General features: G+C 36.8%; 1 protein-coding gene and 1 pseudogene across 1 annotated transcript in view; both read right to left on the reverse strand.

Moving 5' to 3' along the window:
- LOC121158448 overlaps positions 1-1,909 on the reverse strand; it is a 72,773-nt pseudogene extending 70,864 nt beyond the window's left edge.
- Positions 1,910-3,792: 1,883 nt separating this feature from the next.
- The window catches only part of LMBRD1 (LMBR1 domain containing 1), a 103,303-nt gene continuing 87,278 nt past the window's right edge, over positions 3,793-19,817 (reverse strand). The window contains exons 15-16 of the mRNA XM_040983606.1: positions 4,393-4,484; positions 3,793-4,246 (exon numbers count right to left, since the gene is read on the reverse strand). Of these exons, the coding sequence (XP_040839540.1) occupies positions 4,133-4,246; positions 4,393-4,484 (206 nt within the window). The 3' untranslated portion in view covers positions 3,793-4,132. The remainder of the gene's footprint in view (positions 4,247-4,392; positions 4,485-19,817) is intronic.

A 19,817-nucleotide genomic window follows, 5' to 3' on the forward strand; every position in this document is an offset into this window, starting at 1 on the left:
ATTGGTTACTATTTACTTTCACAACTTTCAGAAACTTAGGAGAGCAAAAAATATTTTCTCCATTTCAGGACACTGGCTAGGATTCTGTAACAAAAGACAGATTAACAAGAGAGAAGCGCATACGTCTATTTAATGTAAGCTTTAAATGACATGGGAAGTTCTCATAAGGAAATGAAAATTCAATGAAACAGTGCAAGTTGAAGGGTTATATACTGAAATGGACAATGATAGTAAACCATCCAAGTATGACAACAGGCTTGGGCAAGGGCAGTTAATGGCAGAAAGAAGGGGATGTGTTACTTTGACAATGTTCATACAAACTGGTAAGAATAATAATGTTACTTTCCTTCTGGTATATGGAGAACATCTTTCAAATAGGAGTTTTATCAACTACTTTTATAAGAAACAGGGACATCATAGTATTTTTCTTGTACCTGTTCTTTCTTACTGAATGCTTTAACCCCCCCCAATAATCCTTATGCTCCATGACTTATTTTGGAGTGCTATGGTCTGCCACTGTTTGCTGGTCATGCTGCCTCTTCCAGAGGCAAGATCTTTTGATCTCTTCCTTGTCCACCCCTCCCTCTCATAAACAGCAGATTGATGCCTTTTCCTCTTAGCTCTCTATCCAGCCCTCACCTTCATTTTTTTTTTTAATCAGACATCTTTTTACTTGGCCAATACTAATGTTTTAACTCACTTCTAATTATCAGTGTCTACTTTTTTTTTTTTAAACTCTGTGGATTGTTTCACATGCCATATATAACTGTAACTGTTTACACAGTACTCTTTCAAGAATTCAGAAAACAATTTTTCTTCTATTGCTTCTGGTTATCCTGTTTACCTAAAAGTATTTGTTCTCCTTTTATTATTGTTATTTTCATTTCATTTGACGCATGGACTTCCAGTTCCAAGTGGAAGTCCATCTAGACAGGTTTAAAACTTCTCAGCAGCAAATTCATTTGTCAACTGCAAGCCTTGAGTGTGTAAGGAGTCACTCCTTATTCTAAGTTTAAGCAGATGTTGTGGTCAAACACTTGCCTTCTGAGGGGGAAGAAATGAAGGCATACACTGTGAAACGTGTCAGGAGATCAGGAACTTCCGGGGAGAAAAATCTCACGAGATAATGCCAAGGTTGAGACTTGAAGAAGGATTTTCTTAGCAGACCAAAAGAAGGAAAGAACATCACAAGTATAATGAACAGTAAGAAATTTATTAGTTTGCCTCATGTAAATACCGTAGGTATGTCAGATGAAACTGGAGATGAGAAACATCAGAAAAGCCTTATGCATCACACAAGGATTTACGTATTTCATCCTAAAAATAACAAAAAGCTTTTCTCATATAGAAAATAATCAGATTTACATTTTAAATGTTGAAGAAAGCTGAGATAGTCCAGAGAGAATGTTCAAGAACTAATGTGTCTTACTTTCCCTGCACTGCCATAATTAAACAAACAAAAAGAGAGACAAAATGACTTAAACAGCAGCATTTACTCTTTCAGATCTCCGCACATGGCCCGTGTGTGCCTGCACATCTCACGTCTCTTCCTCTTTTTTCAGGACACTGGTGACACGGACGATGGCTCCACCCAGCAGCCTCAGTTGACCTTCACTCCTTTTTTCAAAGGCTGAATCTCCAAACACATCCGTGTCCTAAGGTACAAAGGGTCTAGACTTCATCAACATGAGAATTATGGGGGACACAGAGCACAGCAAGCAGCGACACAGGGATGGAGAAGAGGGGAGAGATGAAGGATGGTTAGAATGCAGAATGCTGGGCCTGGCATCAGTGTGCAGGTAAAGCCTCTACATACTGCACTGCCATCCCGTACTGGCACTAGCACATGTTCCAGGTGCTTCACCAAGTGACCTGATGAGACAGTGGAGACAGCTCCAACCACCTGCATGGCGCACCTGGAATAAGCTCTTGGCTCACACTGTATAGGGAGTGAACCAGCAAATGGAAGATCTCTCTCTCTCTCTCTGAAACTCCGACTTTCAAATAAATAAATAAATCTTAAAAAAAAAAAGATCGCAGAAATCTATATGAATCAATTGTTGGGGGGGGGCAATGAAGAGATAAGGCCTGTCTGATGGTTATTTTAATGATTATGGTAAGCTAAAACATTTGGAGAGAGAGAGACAAAGAAAATAAAATGGGGCTTAGTATGCCCAGAAAAACTAAAGAGTCTTATTTTTCAAAATGTTACAACTGAAGCAGTAATTTCCAGTGAACAGATACATAAAAGTTTAGAAGTAACAGATGGAAACCCAGGGTATATTAGATGGTCCATAAAGAAAATGTAAAGTAAGAACAGGAAGCAATGAAATCCTGGTGACAAACACTGAAATGCACAGGAACAGGCAGAGGCCAAAGACAAAAGCTGGGAAATGAATCAAGGAAAAGAGAAAAAGTCATACAAAAATTCAAAGAGAACAATTCAGTTGGAGACAGTTGTTAATCGTTCAATTTTAACCTTAGAAATTTAATATTTTACTTCAAGGACTTTGATACTTGCTGTTTGTGAGTGTGTGTTTTAAGATTATTTTTATTGGTAAGGCAGATGTACAGAGAGAAGGAGAGACAGAAAGATCTTTGCATTTGCTGATTCACTCCCCAAGTAGCAGTATCAGATGGAGCTGAACTGATCCAAAGCCAGGAGCCAGGAACTTCTCCCGGGTCTCCCATGTGGGTGCCCCACGGTCCCAAGGCTTTGGGCCATCCTACACTGCTTTCCCAGGCCACAAGCAAAGAGCTGGATGGGAAGTGGAGCAGATGTCCATATAGAATACTGGCGATGGCAAGGCAAGGATTTAGCCTCTGAGCCATTGCACTGAGCTCTAAATTAGCTTTTTTATGAGTTCTAATTTCCTTAATATTATTAAGCTAGAATATAATTTGTGATCACTTCTGCCTAGACAGTATTCAAAGTACCTTATTGGTGATGATGAGGATTACTGATTTTATAGCTTTTATTGTGCCTTTTGCAAATTCCAAATATTTAGAATGAGAAAGTATCTCAAAAGTAAAAGTGTGATGTCTTTGTTTTAAGCTGATCAGGAAACTGGAGGATTATTTTTTAAAGTATCTGCAATTTCTGTTGGGATGCAAATTTGAGGTCATACATAAAATAAAAGCTAGCTACTATAACTATATCTATCTATCTATCTATATCTATCTGTCTATCTATATCTTGGAAAGAGCTAATGGATGAGTATTTGAGGATACTTGGACAAGTTAGTGGAAAAGTAGAATTAATATATAAACTCAGGGCACACATTGTGGTATAGTGGGTCAACTTGCCACTTGGGACTTACACAATCTACACTGGAGTTCTTGGGATTGGGTACGAACTATGAATTTGATTCAGTTTCAAGCAAATTTAACTGATGATAGCCCAACCATGTGCAAGACTCAGATGAGGTGTCAGGCTTCTGGTTTCAGCCTGGCCTGGTCCTGGAGGGCGCATGCATGGGGAGAGTGAACCAGCACATATCAGATTTATCTCCCATCTCTCTCCTTCCCTCCCCAACCCCCTTTCTTGTTCCATCATTCTGCATTTTAAATAAATAATAACTACTAAAACCATAAAGAGATGAGTTTATTTTGGCACAAAATTTTATAATCCATGCATAGTTTTCTTATAATGTGCATTTTCCATAATACATCTTAGAATGCCAAGAGCTTTATTCATGAGAAACACTGCAAATATTATTTTTAGATAATCAAATTTGGATGCCTTAAAAATTCTACTTTACTTTGGAGATCCTAAGGCACACATACAAGAGGTTTATTATTTTGAAAAAGTAACAAAAGGGAATATTGATTCTGGAAGATTTTTAATCAGTTTACCACTATTATACATTTAAAAAAAAGAGAAAAAGCTTTTCCACAAACATTTCCTGACAAAGCTGGCACTTTTATATTTACATAATATTATTATAGCAATTTTAAATGTTAATCTATGATACAATGTTATTTCAGAAAAAATAAAAAATATAGTTTTTTTAGTTGCCATGCTTCCATTTTTGATGAAAGCTATCTAGTTCATCCTAATATTAGTTTAACACTTTAAAAATGCATAACAGATATCCACACAGGCTCATAAGACCTTTAGGACGGAAGGCTGTCAAACGGAATAGGCGGATGGCTCATCATCACTTAGATCTGAGTCTTCATCTACTCCTTCAATGACTGACTTCTTCCCTTTACAACAGGACACAATCAGTCCAATCAAGAACACCTGTGAATTTAAACAATGTGTTATCTCTCACATAAAGAATCATCTAGACAGTGATATAATTACCATTCAAGCGAAGCAGTGTGACACAAATGGGCAGTTAATTTTATACAAGAAGGTTCCACCATGCCTAGGGTATGAGTACTCACCCCAAGGAAGGCCCAGTTTCCAAAATAGTATGCAGCACTAAAGAACCAGAACTTGTGAAGGAACAGGTATGTCCGGGTAACAGTACACTGATCTATAACAGCAAATAAAGAACTATGGTAAGGCGGTTTCTTATTTTTAAGGGATCATTAATTTTATACCTAGAAGTTTTTTAGATAAACTAATGATCAAGATCATATAGATAACAAATATTAAAACTGAGACTGAAATCTAGCTCTCTGCAAAGACCTCTCTTTTTGTCATTTTATTCTACTGTTAAGTTGCCACCAATATGATACGTTTTTAAAATGAATGCCACCATGCTAAGCCAGATATTAAGTATAAAAAGATTATACTGGGTAGTATACTGGAGTTTAATCAAAACAGAAAAATCATTTTAGCCTGGAGTGCCAGTCAGAAATATCCTAAACAAGAACTAACATAAAATTTTCCCAATGAACATCAAGGAAAAAAAATGAATTAATTGCACTTTCCTAAGAATCCAATTCTCAGGACAGCTTAAATGTGGGAGAAATTTTTTGAGTCTTTTTATCTACTGAATATTACTAAAAAGATAGCTGCTTCTTAAGAAACACAAAAGTCATTATTTACTGATATGCTTCCTATTTTAACTTTAGATAGCCTAATAGCTGGAATTTAAAAATACCTCATGTCTTCTGCTTCAAAGAAAATGCAATTCTTTACACAGAAACTTGCATACTAGTTATTTCATACTTACGTCAGTCTCCCTTACTAGAGTTATTCAAGTTCATTATTCCCATTATGTGATAAAGTCACCTGAATATACCACCAGATATCTCAAAAGATGTGTAAAGAAAGCCATTCCGAAGGACTTGGGCAGTATAATCTAAGCCAAGTGCATTTGCAGGAACTGAGAGGGGATAGCATCGCACATTTCAGAGGGCCTCCACTTTTCACAGAAAAAAAGAATCCTTATCTTACAAGACAAATTCTACTTCCTTTATTAGTTACAAAGGAGCTTATAGCTTTAGAGCACTTTTATTCAAAAGAGATAATGGAACATTGTCCTTCATGCAATTAGGAAGCCAACACTGCGTCCTACTGATGATGAAGAATATATCTTTTCTTTATATTTTTATCAACTTTGTGTTCTCGGCTTCAATACAAAAGTGTTACCTTCTCATAAAACACAAAGTTGAGCAGGCAGCTTTGTAGTTCAGATTATTATGTAAGGAATTTTTTTTGAGTTGTCACATTTTTTTTTGAAAAGTGGAATTTAGGTGATTATATTTTAGTAAAATATAAGACTCATTACATAAAGCTTTAGATATGCTATTTAAATATCTGGATAATCAAAATTTTATGTTTTCTAATCTCTCCCACTGCACTTCAGTATTTACTGTTTACTTCTGAATTGCTCACTACCAAGACAAAGATGCCCCTTTTCCTGAAATGAAAACATGTGGTTTAACCGATATGCAACCTCTCCCTTTTTAGCAGCAAGGAACTCTAACTCCTATCCACTGAGCCCTAAGGGCCTCCTGCATAGCTTTTTTTTTTTTTCTCTTTATCATCTGAAATATGTGGAAGGAATCTTCACAGATGCATAAGAAAAACAAAACCCTTGAAGCCCCATGAACACATGGGGTCACGCCTCCTAGCGTTAGATCCAGGATTCTGGCTAGACAACTAGGTTCTGAAGAGAAAACTCCTTCATCATTGACGCTGTGCTTCGACCTCATCTTACTCTCTCCTCTATTATAGAGTTCATATTGTGGTAATGCCATTCTTCAATTTACAACATTTCTCTGCCAAATAAGCCTGAGTATTGTAGCGTGCCCAACAGCATTCATACTCAGTATAACTTTTTGTAGAAGCAAAAAAGATTTTATTTAAAATACACATTATTATATAGTATTTTATCGTTTTTAAAAATTACAATCTGACAAGATGCTCAGGGTGCCAAAACAAGACACCTGAGTATGCCTTGAAAATGAAAGGGTGGTAAAGGAGGAACCAGACTCTGGACTGTGACTTGGAGTCGAAGATCACTCAGCCACTTCTTTGTCATGTGAACAGGCACATTTGAACTATGGAATCCGTGCACTTACAGAATGGCTGGTAGGAGCCAGTGCTGTAGCACAGTGGTGTAAGCCACCACTTAAGATGCATGTGATGCTGTCGTCCCACACTGGAATGCCAGTTTGAGGCCCGGCCTCTACGCTTTTCCTCCAGCTCCCTGCTAATGTGCCTGGGAAGGCAGGGTCCACACACAAGTACATGGCTTCCCGTCTTAGGCCTGGGCCAGACTGCACTGTGCTGGCCAAGTGGGAAGTGGTCCAGTGGACAGAAGATCTCCCTTCAGCCCCAGCTTGTCTCCCTCTGCCATCTTTCCTTCTTTCCTCTTTTGATTCCTCCTCTATTGCTCCTACTGCTCCGCCTGTCAAAGGGATAAAAAGCCTGCTTCTTACAAAAAAGAGAAAAGTCTTTTCTCATAGAATCATAGTACAGATCAAATAAAGTATATCAAAAGTCTCATGTGACAATTTCTTCTTTTTTCCTCTTAAGGATGTAATCAAGCCCATGATAATGCAGTTCCCAAGAACTGCTGAAATAGTTGCAAGATAAACACTTATGTTTAAACTTCAGAAGTATATGTCTAGTAGCAGTGGGAAAAAGAATTGCTGAGATGGTATCATGGCTGCTCTCTGAAGTTCATTACATTTTTGTCTTTATGGCTAAAACAGATACAAATGCATAACAGCAAAATTCACACGCATGTAAGTCAGAGAAACAGCATATACTGCTAAGTATTGGCATACTTTCAGATAAAAACAACAACTTTGAATGTTTTAAGTATGAATATAGGAATGGATTATGACCCGTGCCAAAAATGTCTGTCACTGCTAATAAAATAAGAACAGCAGTGTGCATGGCATAAGTATTACATGAGCTGCATTTTATATAAAAACCTATTGGGGGAAAGAAGCTTCTCATTTAAGCGTCTCAATAATGTGATCTAAACAAACAGAAGTTTTATTACTCATTTGCACACTTAAATATATTCTTAGAGTAAGAACTTCATTGAATCAGAAATTTCAAGACCAGAGGAAAGATTACAAAACAGAATCTCAGCTGGAGAAGCAAGTCAAGTCATTCCTCCCCAGAGATCTAACGATCCACTCAGTGACATTTTAAATTGGCTTATACTCTGCATCATTTGCCCATGTGTAAAACCCTATTTTTTAAATGTTTTTCTGTTGCAGTATTTTATATGTTTAATGCTTTTGAAGATTGTAGACTTTGATAGGAGCCTTCTAAAATGACAGAGGAATATAAAATTATTTTCTCTTTGTTGAAAATTGACAGGGCTAAAAATTCATGCATGTGAGTATAGGACAAATCTTTATGGTTATGTCTATACTATGGTATATATTTATATTCCTAAAAAGTAGGACATAACCACGGGTGAATTTTTATTAGTAAGTTCCATGTATGTATGTATTATTCAATTGATGACTCCACATTGAATAAATGGAAGGGAGCTTCCCCCTTCACCACTTGGCCTCATTCGGCAGCTACTCTGATTTAGACATTTAGGGGGACCACAGATGAAAAAATGGCCTAAAGGAATTACAGCACAAATTTTGATGTAATTTAAAACTAAATGCAAATTATTGTTTGCTTCCTTAAGAGACTGTATTCTAAAATCAGATGTCCAGGAGATGTCTGGCTGCTCTTCTTAACAAGAACATTAAAAAGTTTTAATTAAACTAAAGGTTACAGTTAACAATAAAAATTAAAGACTGGGGCTCATGTAATTCTTTTCTCTGATGACAGACTGACTATACCAAAAGGCCAAAATTAAAAGAGCCAAGATAGTGCACGTGGGGCACATGAATGAATCTAAAGACGTTTGCTTCGTGGTTTCACTCCCTTCCTTGGTCTCTCCTCGGACATCAGCAACAAGAGAAATACTAGCAGAATCACATCTAAGCCATTGCTGTTCACGTAACAACCTCTGCCAATGTAGCTGATAATTTTTGTATATTTTATGTATCATTTTAGGGTTGTTTTTTATGTATTTTGATTGCCACTAAAATAACAGATTATACACTAAGAAAGCAGTATGTTTTGAATTTTTAAAACATTTTTAGAAAGACTCTTAATATAAAGAGAACAGATTTCATGTATGATGACCATATTTCCCTCCTTAATTTTCTTTTTCCCTCAATCCTCCTCCTTTCTTAATCTCTTTCTTTTTAATTTTTACAAAAACATAATTGTGACACACTCTGTCATCATAGGCTTAATGCACAACTAGTCATAATATTCAACAAATAAAAAGTAGAGACTACAGTTCCACAGTAAAAAAAAACACTCAAATCACAATGTTTTCATATTCCATATTAGCTATCATGTAGCAGAATAAAACATTTGCTTATATAAGCACAATTTGACCATCATCATGTTAAATCTTCACTTGAAATCAATTATGAGTAATTATACTTTATTTACATTTATTTATTACCTAAATCCTTATGTTACATATACATAGTTACATAAAGCATTTGGAGAAACTAAGAAGCTATGACGAATAAAGCAAGTATTTGTGTGATCAATGCAACTGCCAGAAGATTTCACTATTTGGAATGCTACATCATATCTCATAGTTAGTTGCCTGTAATGATGTTAATTTCAGTTTCTGATTAGGATTTTGCTACCACTGAATATAAATCTCAATTGCATACAGTCTGAGAAGCTTGAATTTTACTGTGATAAGACTTGCAGTTACTTGGCTTTGAGTAACTCACATGGCTCTGAGTCCATAAAGTAAAGGGAATAGTCCAGAGGGAACTGATGGTAGAAAAAAGTTCACCAAGTTAGAGTCCATTCAGCTGAAAAATGAGCTGTAAGGATAACTGGAAAGTGAAATCATAGAGACTTTTAGAAAGCCAAAAGTCCCTGTCAGATGGACTTGAATCTTATGGAATAGATTTGCATGGAAAGAGCTGAGAAAGAGTAATATATATGCAAATACGTGGGAAGGCAGAAACAGATGAAAATATCTAACAAAAATCAAAGTTGTATTTTGTCTTAAAATTTAACAAATGGTTAACAGTTAAATTGATGTTTTGTTAAATATTACTGGAGTAACTGTGTAACAGGATAAGAGAACTAAAGAACATAAAAAATCATAGGAACTGTAAAAATTGTATTATATCTTGACAATATATAAATGGTTTATTAGTCATATAAAGATAGCACCTATCAGATGCTTTCCAATGAGTAAGGGTTATAATAGCTATTTTTAAGAAATAGCACAATATGAGCTCTGATTACATTTGAGTAAATTAAAGTATTTGGAAGGGGCTTTTATCTATATATTACTGATTTATTAGGAGTTAGTAACCGTACGCAATAATCTGTAGTGAGGCTGAGAAAGTTCAGGCTTACTTTAATTGGCTTTGCTAAAGAGAACTTGGAAAGCTCATGTTTTATTTGCTTCACTATATTGTCTTGGTTGAACTTTTATCAGCACAATAAAAACATTATGTAGAAAAAGAACCTCAATATCAAGCAACTTTCTGGATCATTAACAAAATTCAAGAAAAATGGTGTTTTAATCAATACTCAACTTTCTGGGCTGCACGGCAACCTTGCTTAACACTGGACATAATAACTCAAGCCATATCAGCTAGATGACACCAACCAACAGAACCAATAAAGTCCTCCTTGTAACAACATGCTTACATAGATATCGTAAATTAAATTAATAAGCAAAATTGGCTGACATACTAGTTTCTTGCATGAAGCAAAACACAGATGATGTATATTAAGGTATGCCAATTCGTAGACACTATTATTTCATGACTGCAACTTCAGTATTGCACCACTCACAAATTTGCTGGGATCAAATCAAATGAAGTTACCACACATTTATTTGTCAAACAAAATATTACAAATACATAGTTAAACCATGAAAAACATTCTTAAACTGTTGAAAAGTAAGCTTTCCAGTTTAAGATGACAGAACAAGCACAGTTACATGTTTCTCGTCCTTCCCGAGACCTCACTCATGATGTTACAGTACAGGAATAAACACAGGGGAAATCTTTCCACAGCAGAAAGGATGGGAGCAGGACCACCAGCTGGTGAGAAGCAGCAACAATAATCTGGAAGATGGAAGGCCACATTTAAATGGTCTCCCAAAAGGCAGCTCATTTCTCTACCACAGATATTAAAATACAATTTGCAGATCAAGAAGCCCCTGGCTACATGCACAAGATTCCCAGCAATGTGGTTTCCCAGTGTCTGATACTTAAATATGAATAGACATAAATCTGACTGGATTGTCAGATATATGCAGAAAACTACCAGATTAAAGAACAAACAAGATAAAAAGAATTACCCCAAGACACTTAGAATACTAATTTTAAAGAAAAATGTTAAATTTTATTAAGCATCTTGGAGCCCAGCAGGATAGCATAGCGGTTAAAATCCTTGCCTTGATCACACCAGGATCCCATATGGGCACTGATTCTAATCCTGGTGGCCCCACTTCCCATCCAGCTCCCTGCTTGTGGCCTGGGAAAGCAGTTGAGGACAGCCCAAAGCCTTGGGACCCTGCATCCATGTGGGAGACCCAGAGGAAGCTCCTGGCTCCTGCTTCAGATTGGCTCAGCTCCAGCTATTGTGGCTGCTTGAGGAGTGAACCATTAGATGGAAGATATTATTCTCTGTCTCTCCTCATCTCTGTATATCTGCCTTTCTAATAAAAATAAATAAATCTTTAAAAAATGTTTAAGCATCTTCAAATACTGAGTGTATTACTCAAATAAAACAAGGATATTTTTAAAAGCATAATAATAGTGGCTTAGTGGGTTAAGCTGCCTCTGTCAACAACAGCATCCCATTTAAGCACCAATTTGGTTCCCAGTCACTCGACTTTGGATCCAGTTCCCTGTAAATGCACTTAGGAAACCAATGGAGGACATCCTAATGCTTTAGCACCTGCCATCCTTATGAGAGACGCTATGGGATTTCAGGATTCTGGTTTCAGCCTGGCTCAGCCCAAGGCTATTTGGTGAGTGAGACTCATTGGATGAATTTTTTTTCTCTCTCTGTCTCTCTTTACTTTTCAAATAAATCTTTAAAAAAAAAAAGAAATCAGAAATAATAAAGCTGTCATAGAAAGTAAGACTTTATGATATGAAGCAGAAATTTGGAACTGACAAAGTTGAACACATACTTTACAATGCAAAAGACAGAAAATATTAAGGTTGTGAGGACACAAGATGATAAAGTACAGATATTCAGCACTCAATAAAGGAAAACAGAGAGAAGAGAAAACAAGAAGTTAGCACCAAAAGAAGTGGTCTAGTACCCACTTTTGGTTCAGTGAATTCACTGGTCCCATCAGGAAAATATACTGCCTTGGAATCCCACAGGTTCCATTCAAAGGCTCTGGGATGCTGCCAGATTAGCTGCTAATAGGTTCCAGCAAGAAGAAACCAAAGAAAATAACCAAATAAAATAAAGTAAAACATAAAATAAAATAAAAATATGTGCGTTGCCATCAGAGATGGGCACCACTGCCTGCCCTGTGATTCAGTTTAAAGATACAGTTGGCATCTCCTGAATCTGGGGTACTGCGGGAACTGTAAATTGGGAAAAAGGCTGAGCAGACAATGCTGTGGCCGTGACATGGACTCACAGGGGGAGGGAATGAGAAGATCTGGGTTCCCTGGCTGGGAAGGCCACAGCAGGAGCCCAGGAGTGAAACTCCCTGGAGGAAGTGGCACGAGTGACACAAACGGAGGACTGGCAGTGAACAAGATTAACAAACTTGACCTGTAGACTTCCTATAATATTATGGACAGCTGGATCGGAAGTGGAGCAGCATGGACAGAAATCAGTGCCAGTACAGGATGCAGGTGTCACAGATGGTGGCTTAACTCAACCACGGCACCAGCCACTTCTGTTGCTTTCATAACATTACTCAGAGAAAAATGCAAAAAATAAAACATGGTTCAATTGTACAAATATTGTTGGAGGCTGACAAACAACGTGCATGTTCTTCTTGAAGCGGTAAACAAACCAACCCAGAAGCATACTGAATGAGTTAAATAGTAGCGTTTTTAAAATCTTAATTTTTAAATGACAACTGCGGAGCTCTTAATGATTTCTGCAGAAGAAACAGGGTTAATCAGAGAATTTTTGGACCATGGTTTCCACTGTGAAAACACACCAAATCAGGTCCTGGCTGCGTGGCCTAGAGGTTAAAGTCCTCGCCTTGAATGCGCCTCAGATCCCATATGGGTGCCGGTTCTAATTCTGGCAGCTCCACTTCCCATCCTCCCTGCTTGTGGCTTGGGAAAGCAGTCAAAGACAGCCCAAAGCCCTGGGTTTTTTGCACCCATGTGGGAGACCCGGAAGAAGTTCCTGGGTCCTGGCTTCGGATCGGCATAGCATCAGCTGTTGCACTCACTTGGGGAGTGAATCATAGATCTTTCTGTTTCTCCTCCTCTCTGTATATCTGACTTTCCAATAAAAATAAAATAAATCTTTTTTAAAAAATCAGAAAATTCTAGGTCCATTAAAGAACTTTGCAATCTAGGTTTAATAAGCCTTCCACGTAATTCTGATACATGGGAAAGTGATAGGCATTATTTCGGTTAAATTAATCTAATATCCTCTATAGCATAGATCAGAATGGAGGAATAGCTAAATTGAATAGTAACTTAATGAGATGTTAGATGGTGATGAATATGGCAACAGTCTGTGCAGCTTTAGTAACTGATTAGGTGTGGACAAAGAGTAAAGGGAGATAGCTGTGATTTAAAGAAAAGAGGTCATCTGACAGTAAAGTCAGTCCAATTCCTCACTGAACACCTATGTCTTCTGTCAGAACTACTCATTTTAAACATTGTAACAAATACATTAGCCAAATAGGTGTAAATTTAAGTTCACTCTTGATAAGTCTCATTTAGGACTACATTCAGAGATAGGTAATAGGATAACACCTCATTTTAATTCCATCTCCCATATACTAACTTCCCAAACTATATACCAAGTTACAGTACACACATGCTTTCACTCAAAAGGGAAACCTAAGCGATAGTGCGCAGTGTCCCCTTATGCATGAGAAGTTATTAGGTTGTCCTGTTCTCTGGTTATGAAGTAAATCATTCAGGCTCAAAGGAAAACAAATATGTATGACCTTAACTGGCACAGAGATCTACAGACCAATTATTCAAGATATTATCAAAATAAGAATGTGAAACAATAAGCAAGGATTTTCTAGTCAAAACGCAAAAATACAGGCATTTCCTCACTTTCTCTCTCTCTCTCTCTAAACCACTTCTGCACTCATCGGCAATCTCATTGGCTCTACCTTAAGAACATGTCCGGAGCAGCATTTTGACATAGAGGGTTAAGCTGCTGCTGGTGGTAATGGAATTTTATGTTAGTGGGCCAGTTCAAATCTTGGTTAACATGCACTCCCCTCTGCCCAGGGTTCCCGTGGATCTACCTGGAGCAGCACTAGAAGGCACCCATGTACTTGGGCCCACCCACCCTTGCATGACTTGGTTGGAGCTCTTGGCGACTGGAATCAGACTGTCCTACAACTGATTGTAGAGCTTTTGACAAATCAGTGGATGGAGGCCTCCTGTCTTTCCTTCTGTTACTGTGCTTCTCAAATAAACACATAAATCTTTAAAAATTCTTGTTTTTACAATGACTTACATTTAAAATGCTTTCTCAAAAACATTAAATTAAAAATTCCATAAAAAATTCAGCATACCTAGATTCTGCTCACTTGCTGCACATGTCGGCACCACTGCTAACCCTTGTTTGGATAATTGCCAACTTCTTCTCAGACTGGCTTTATCTTTAGTCCTTTGTGGTCACATTAGGGGTTGGCAACCTACAGCATGGCCCACAGGGCACTTGCTGCTTATGGCTACAGTCATGTTGCAATGGCAGAGATGAAAAGTTGTGCTAGACTACCTTATTATGATACACATAACCTAAAATATTTACTGTCTGATCCTTTGCAGAGAAAGTTTGCTAAACTCTGGTCCAGAGGCAACACAGCGTTCAGAGTGATTCCTTGAGACCTAAGTCGTAGGATGACACTGCTCCATCACAACCTTCCAAGTACTTTCCATTGGAAAATAGGAGCTGGAGTCCTAGAACTTAGCTACTTGCTCCTCCACGTCCTTGAACATACTCACTCCGCAATTTCTGCTCAGCTCTGGAATGTTCTACCTAAGATTTCTGTGTTTGTTCCCGACTTACTTGATGGTTCTATGTAAAAATGTCACTTTTTGGGCCCGGCGCGGTGGCACAAGTGGTTAAAGGTCCTCGCCTTGCACGCCCGGGATCCCATATGGGCGCCGGTTCTAATCCCGGCAGTCCCGCTTCCCTTCCAGCTCCCTGCCTGTGGCCCAGGAAAGCAGTCGAGGACGGCCCAAAGCTTTGGGACCCTGCACCCGCGTGGGAGACCCGGAAGAGGCTCCTGGCTTCGGATCGGCATAGTATCGGCCCGTTGCGCTCACTTGGGGAGTGAATCATCGGACGGAAGATCTTCCTCTCTGTCTCTCCTCTGTATATCCGCCTTTCCAATGAAAAAATAATAAAAAATAAATCTTTAAAAAAATGTCACTTTTTCAGTATAAAAATTTCCTTCCTACTGTACTTAAAATGTCAAGCCAGTCCTTCTTCAGGTCTATCATGCTTTGACACACAATTTTTCTTTGTAATAACTATCACCTGACATGCTGAATTTGTCTCCTACCAAGTCAGCAACACAAGGAGAGGAAGACTTGCCGCTTTATTTTCTGAGACATGTCTAGCACCTAGAATGGTATCTTGCACACAGTAGGCCTCAACAAATATCTGCTACATTAAAAAGCTGAGAGGAATCTAGGTAAGAAGGGTAAATAATCCGAATACTTAGACATTTATAAATTATCTTAAGATCTGAAGATGATTAACATTGTGGTTCCCAGTATTTGTGAAGATTTGTCATATCTTGGATTGTAACACAGCTCTTACTTAATGTCATATTCTTTAAGTTAACTTCATCTTATAACCAAACTGTAACTCCCTTATAACTTTACATCCTAACTCTCAAGTTTAGAGACTACAAAATAAAAAGGCCATATGGCTTTTTAAAGGGGACTGTCCCATATTCTTGAGTCTGAGGGTCCAGATGACTTCCCTTCTTCCAAGGGCACTTATCTTGTTAGTTACAAAATTGGGGGATGACAAATTCAATTGGCTTCACTCAGCAGGGGATAAGTTGATAGTCTATATTCAAAATTGTCTTTTGAATCAAGAGAATAACAATGCAGCACTATTTTCATTGCAGATTTTACCCGGGGCTTACCGGTGAGCACAGAGCAGCACAGACACACTAACACAGACCTTCGTCACACGCACAGGTGTCACTTTTTTAAAAACCCAACCCTAAGTTTATTTCTCTGAAAAATCCATTGATTGGATTTTTTTTCAGCCTGTTAATTCTGGCTTTCCTTAAAATGTACATTTTAACTATAACTTTAGAAATCAAATGGCAAGCAATCAAGTAGTACGGTAACTCTTAATCACATTTTTTTTTTTTTTTTTGCTTACAGACCAATTTAGAAGGTAGAAGATTAAAAGAAAAAAATCATCCAAACCCATTTTGCCTTAATGTAAGTACTTAAACAACATGAACCTAGACTCTGAAATAGAATTCCAGGAATTGGAAGAAGTTCTTGGTGAATAAATATTCCATATTCTGAGAAAAGATGGTACTGAAAATGTAAAAGCTAAATATAATAGAAGAGTCTCAGTAACCATCTTCCCACCTAATTTTTCAACACAGTGCAAGGAAAAACAGTCATCTCTAACATTAGTACCTACTTGGCAGATGCAGGTTACTACCTTGTCTCTAATTTGTTTGCACCCTTAAAAATTCCATAGTGCTTTTTTTTTTAATCAGAGAAGAAATAAATTACTTATTTTGAAAAGTACACATGGATATCTACTTCTCAGCAAAGGCAAAGTCTGACTATTAGACTTGCATTAAAATGTCAGATAATACTTGAGCCTTCAAAACTTTCATGGAAAAATGTAATTAAAAGATAATGTACAATATCTGTGAACTTTTTCAAAAGACCATTTATATATACTCTTCCACTTACCACTGTATGATGTTTAATTTTCTATGTCAAAACATAAAAAGCTGAATCATTACATTGGATGCATTGTTATTTAAAGCATTCTCATTATACAACAAATATCTAGTTGTTTCATTTTTGATTTGTTATTTCTTATCCATCCCAGGAAACTAGTTGTAATTGGGCATGGGGAAAAAAAAAAACATGCATTTAATTCCCATTTTTCATTAGACTTAAGAGTTTAGGGAGTGGATAAAGAAATAGTGCAATTCTCCTTACTCCAGGGGTGGAACAGGAGTGAGAAAGGAGTGAGAACAGCTTCGTCTCAGATTTGAGATTTCAGGGGTTGGCAGAACATGCATGTCCATTCAGACAAACCAGCAGGCAGTTTAGAAAGCAGAACTGAAGCACTGTGCATTCTTGATCCCTTTCCTTTAGAATCCACAGCATGCCTAGCCAGTACACAGTCAATCCCTCCGATCTCCAGCCACCTTGTAAACCTCATTGATCTAGTAAAATCTATTAGACCGAACTGCAGTAAGCGAGAACACCAGAGGAAAGACTCAGTAGAATAGTTTTAGTTTAATGGGATCAGGTGAATTGGATCAATTTAATTCTAGAAAATGGGAACCTGTTTAGAATTTGGCTAAGGTTATGACCAGTTTTGGATTGGTAGGCACAATGAAATGAAGTCTTATAGCAAGTCACACTGAACAATCAACCTTGATAAATAAGATGTTTTAGTTTCACAGCTGGTAGTATTTCCCAGAGCAAGTAGATAAACTGTTTCCATTATTCTTTCATACAAGGGCAGGAAAACAGGCCTGAATCCAGAATCGGTGAACACAACACTACAGTGGTTTTGGGTATCTATATTTCATAAGGTTAAAGACTGTTTAAGTACATTGATTAGCATTTTAGACTGATTTAAATATCTTATGAATTGTGAAAACAAAATATGATATTCTGAAATATACAACATGCTAGAGCTGGCAAAGTACATTAGGAAAATAACTAGAAAGGCTAGTTTGATGCTGTCATTTGAAACCACTTTGATTGGAAAATGCACCTCTAAGCAAAAGCTTCACATAAAAAAAAAGTATACATTGCCCTACTGTAAAAGTCAGGTTGGAAATTGATAGAAAAATCCTGAACTCTTTAATAACGTTAGATTATACGACCAAACACAAAACACTACTGTTATATTTAAATTGATGAGTTACTAAAAAGACGAATTTTTTCTCTATCAAGTTTTAAAGTGTTTGGGTCATTTTGAAAAGAAGTTTATTTTCTGAAGCGATTGTAAGATGTACACTGTTCTGTATAATGCCTCAGAAGGAATGTACCCTGGAAACCTGGTCAAAGAATGACTCATCTTACATGGCATGATTTAACGTGTGATTAAATCAAAGATTTATTTGATGCTAGAGATTCATGGCTGAAATGACAGGAAAACAGATGAATTGTTTTTGTAGCTGGTTCAAAATTAAAAGTAAACAAGAAAGATTAATTTACTTTCATAAGAATTTATATCCTTTAATCTAAATTGCTTAGAGAATTATCAGGTAGCAGCATTATACTCAACAATTTTTATGTTGAATATAAATTCTGTCATTTTATATGATGAAAGAGAGCACATTGAGCCAGATCACTTGGAGCCTTGGAGCCATTGAGCACATAAACTTTTATACAAGCATAGTAAAGTTACGTATATAAATGTGAATATTTAAATTATGTATGAATATGTACATAAATACATTGATATTCAGAAGACAGCATTTAAAATTAGTTATCTTGTTATCTTCAGTAGTTCTCTATCTTGCTACTCACCATGGTATTTGAAGTTTTTAAAATAGTAGCCAACTGGGTGGTTCTCTCTGTGTTATTTTTTTTTTTAATTATTTTCTTGGTGTTATTTTTTCCCTCCTGTTACTATTACCAAGTAGTTGGGACAACCATGTGGAGACCAGAATGAAATTTTTGATACCTTGGCTTCTGTCAGACCTCACTATAGTGGCAGTCTGGAGACTGAACCAACAGATGGAATATTTCTCTACCCTGTCTGTCTGTTACTCTTAACTTTCAAAGAAGAGAAAAAGGAAAGTAAAGAAGTTTTTTTTTATAAGAAAGGATCTTTGCATGTTTAGTGAACAATTAGAAACAAGTTCAATTTTATCTTCCCTTTCAAAACACAAACGATAATATATGGAATTAGTATAACATACTTTTTGCAAACTGACTGAAAATAAATTAAAAAATGATTTCATATTAAAAATAAAATTCATATATTCATTCATGCAACATTTAATATGTGCTTTTTTCAAAGTTTTTTTTTTCTACAAAGCAAACCCATAACCAATATGCTGAATGGAGAAAAGCTGAAAGTATTTCCTATCAGATCTGGACCACTACAAAGATGCTCACTTCCACCACTCCGACATAATAGTATTGGGAGTATTAGCAAGAGCAATCAAGAAAGACAAAGAAAGGGCATCAAACTTGGAAGGAGTAAAACATTCCTGTTTTCACATTACATGACTTGGTACAGTAAAAACCTCTAACAAAAAGCAATGACAACTTATAAATCAGACTGCAGGATACAAAATAATATACGATAAATGTTGACATTTTCATACACTAAAAATTATCTTGCTAAAAGAAAAATCAAAAAAGCAATTCTATTCAAAATAGCATCAAAATGTAAATATTTGGAAACAATTAGGCCAGAGAAGTGGATAATCTCTACATCGAAAATGTAAAACCAATGAAATCATCAAAGATACAAATAAAAGAATCCCTTGTTCATGAATTAGAGAATACCATTAAGATGTCCATAACACCCAAATCAAGCTGCAGATTCAACGAAACCTCTATTGAAATACAAAAGAAATTTTCTATAGAATTAGAATAAATAACCCTAAAGTTCAATGAACACAAAAGACCACAAAATATCCAGAAAAACAAATGCAATACTGAGGGAAAAAAAATTATCTAGTTAGAGGGATCCATTTATCTGATTTCTTTTTTCTAAAGATTTATTTTATTTTTATTGGAAAGTCAGATATACAGAGAGAAAGATCTTCCATCCAATGATTCACTCCCCAAGTGAGTGGAACGGTCTATGCTATGCTGATCTGAAGCCAGGATCCAGGAACTTCTTCCAGGTCTCCCACACGGGTGCAGAGTCTCAAGGTTTTGGGCTGTCTTTGACTACTTTCCCAGGCCACAAGCAGGGAGGATGGGAAGTGGAGCAGCCGGGGTTAGAACTGGCA

The sequence above is a fragment of the Ochotona curzoniae genome, unplaced genomic scaffold (assembly GCF_017591425.1).
Source record: "Ochotona curzoniae isolate NIBS_2020 unplaced genomic scaffold, NIBS_Ocur_1.0 contig_3819, whole genome shotgun sequence".
Taxonomy (NCBI): domain Eukaryota; kingdom Metazoa; phylum Chordata; class Mammalia; order Lagomorpha; family Ochotonidae; genus Ochotona; species Ochotona curzoniae.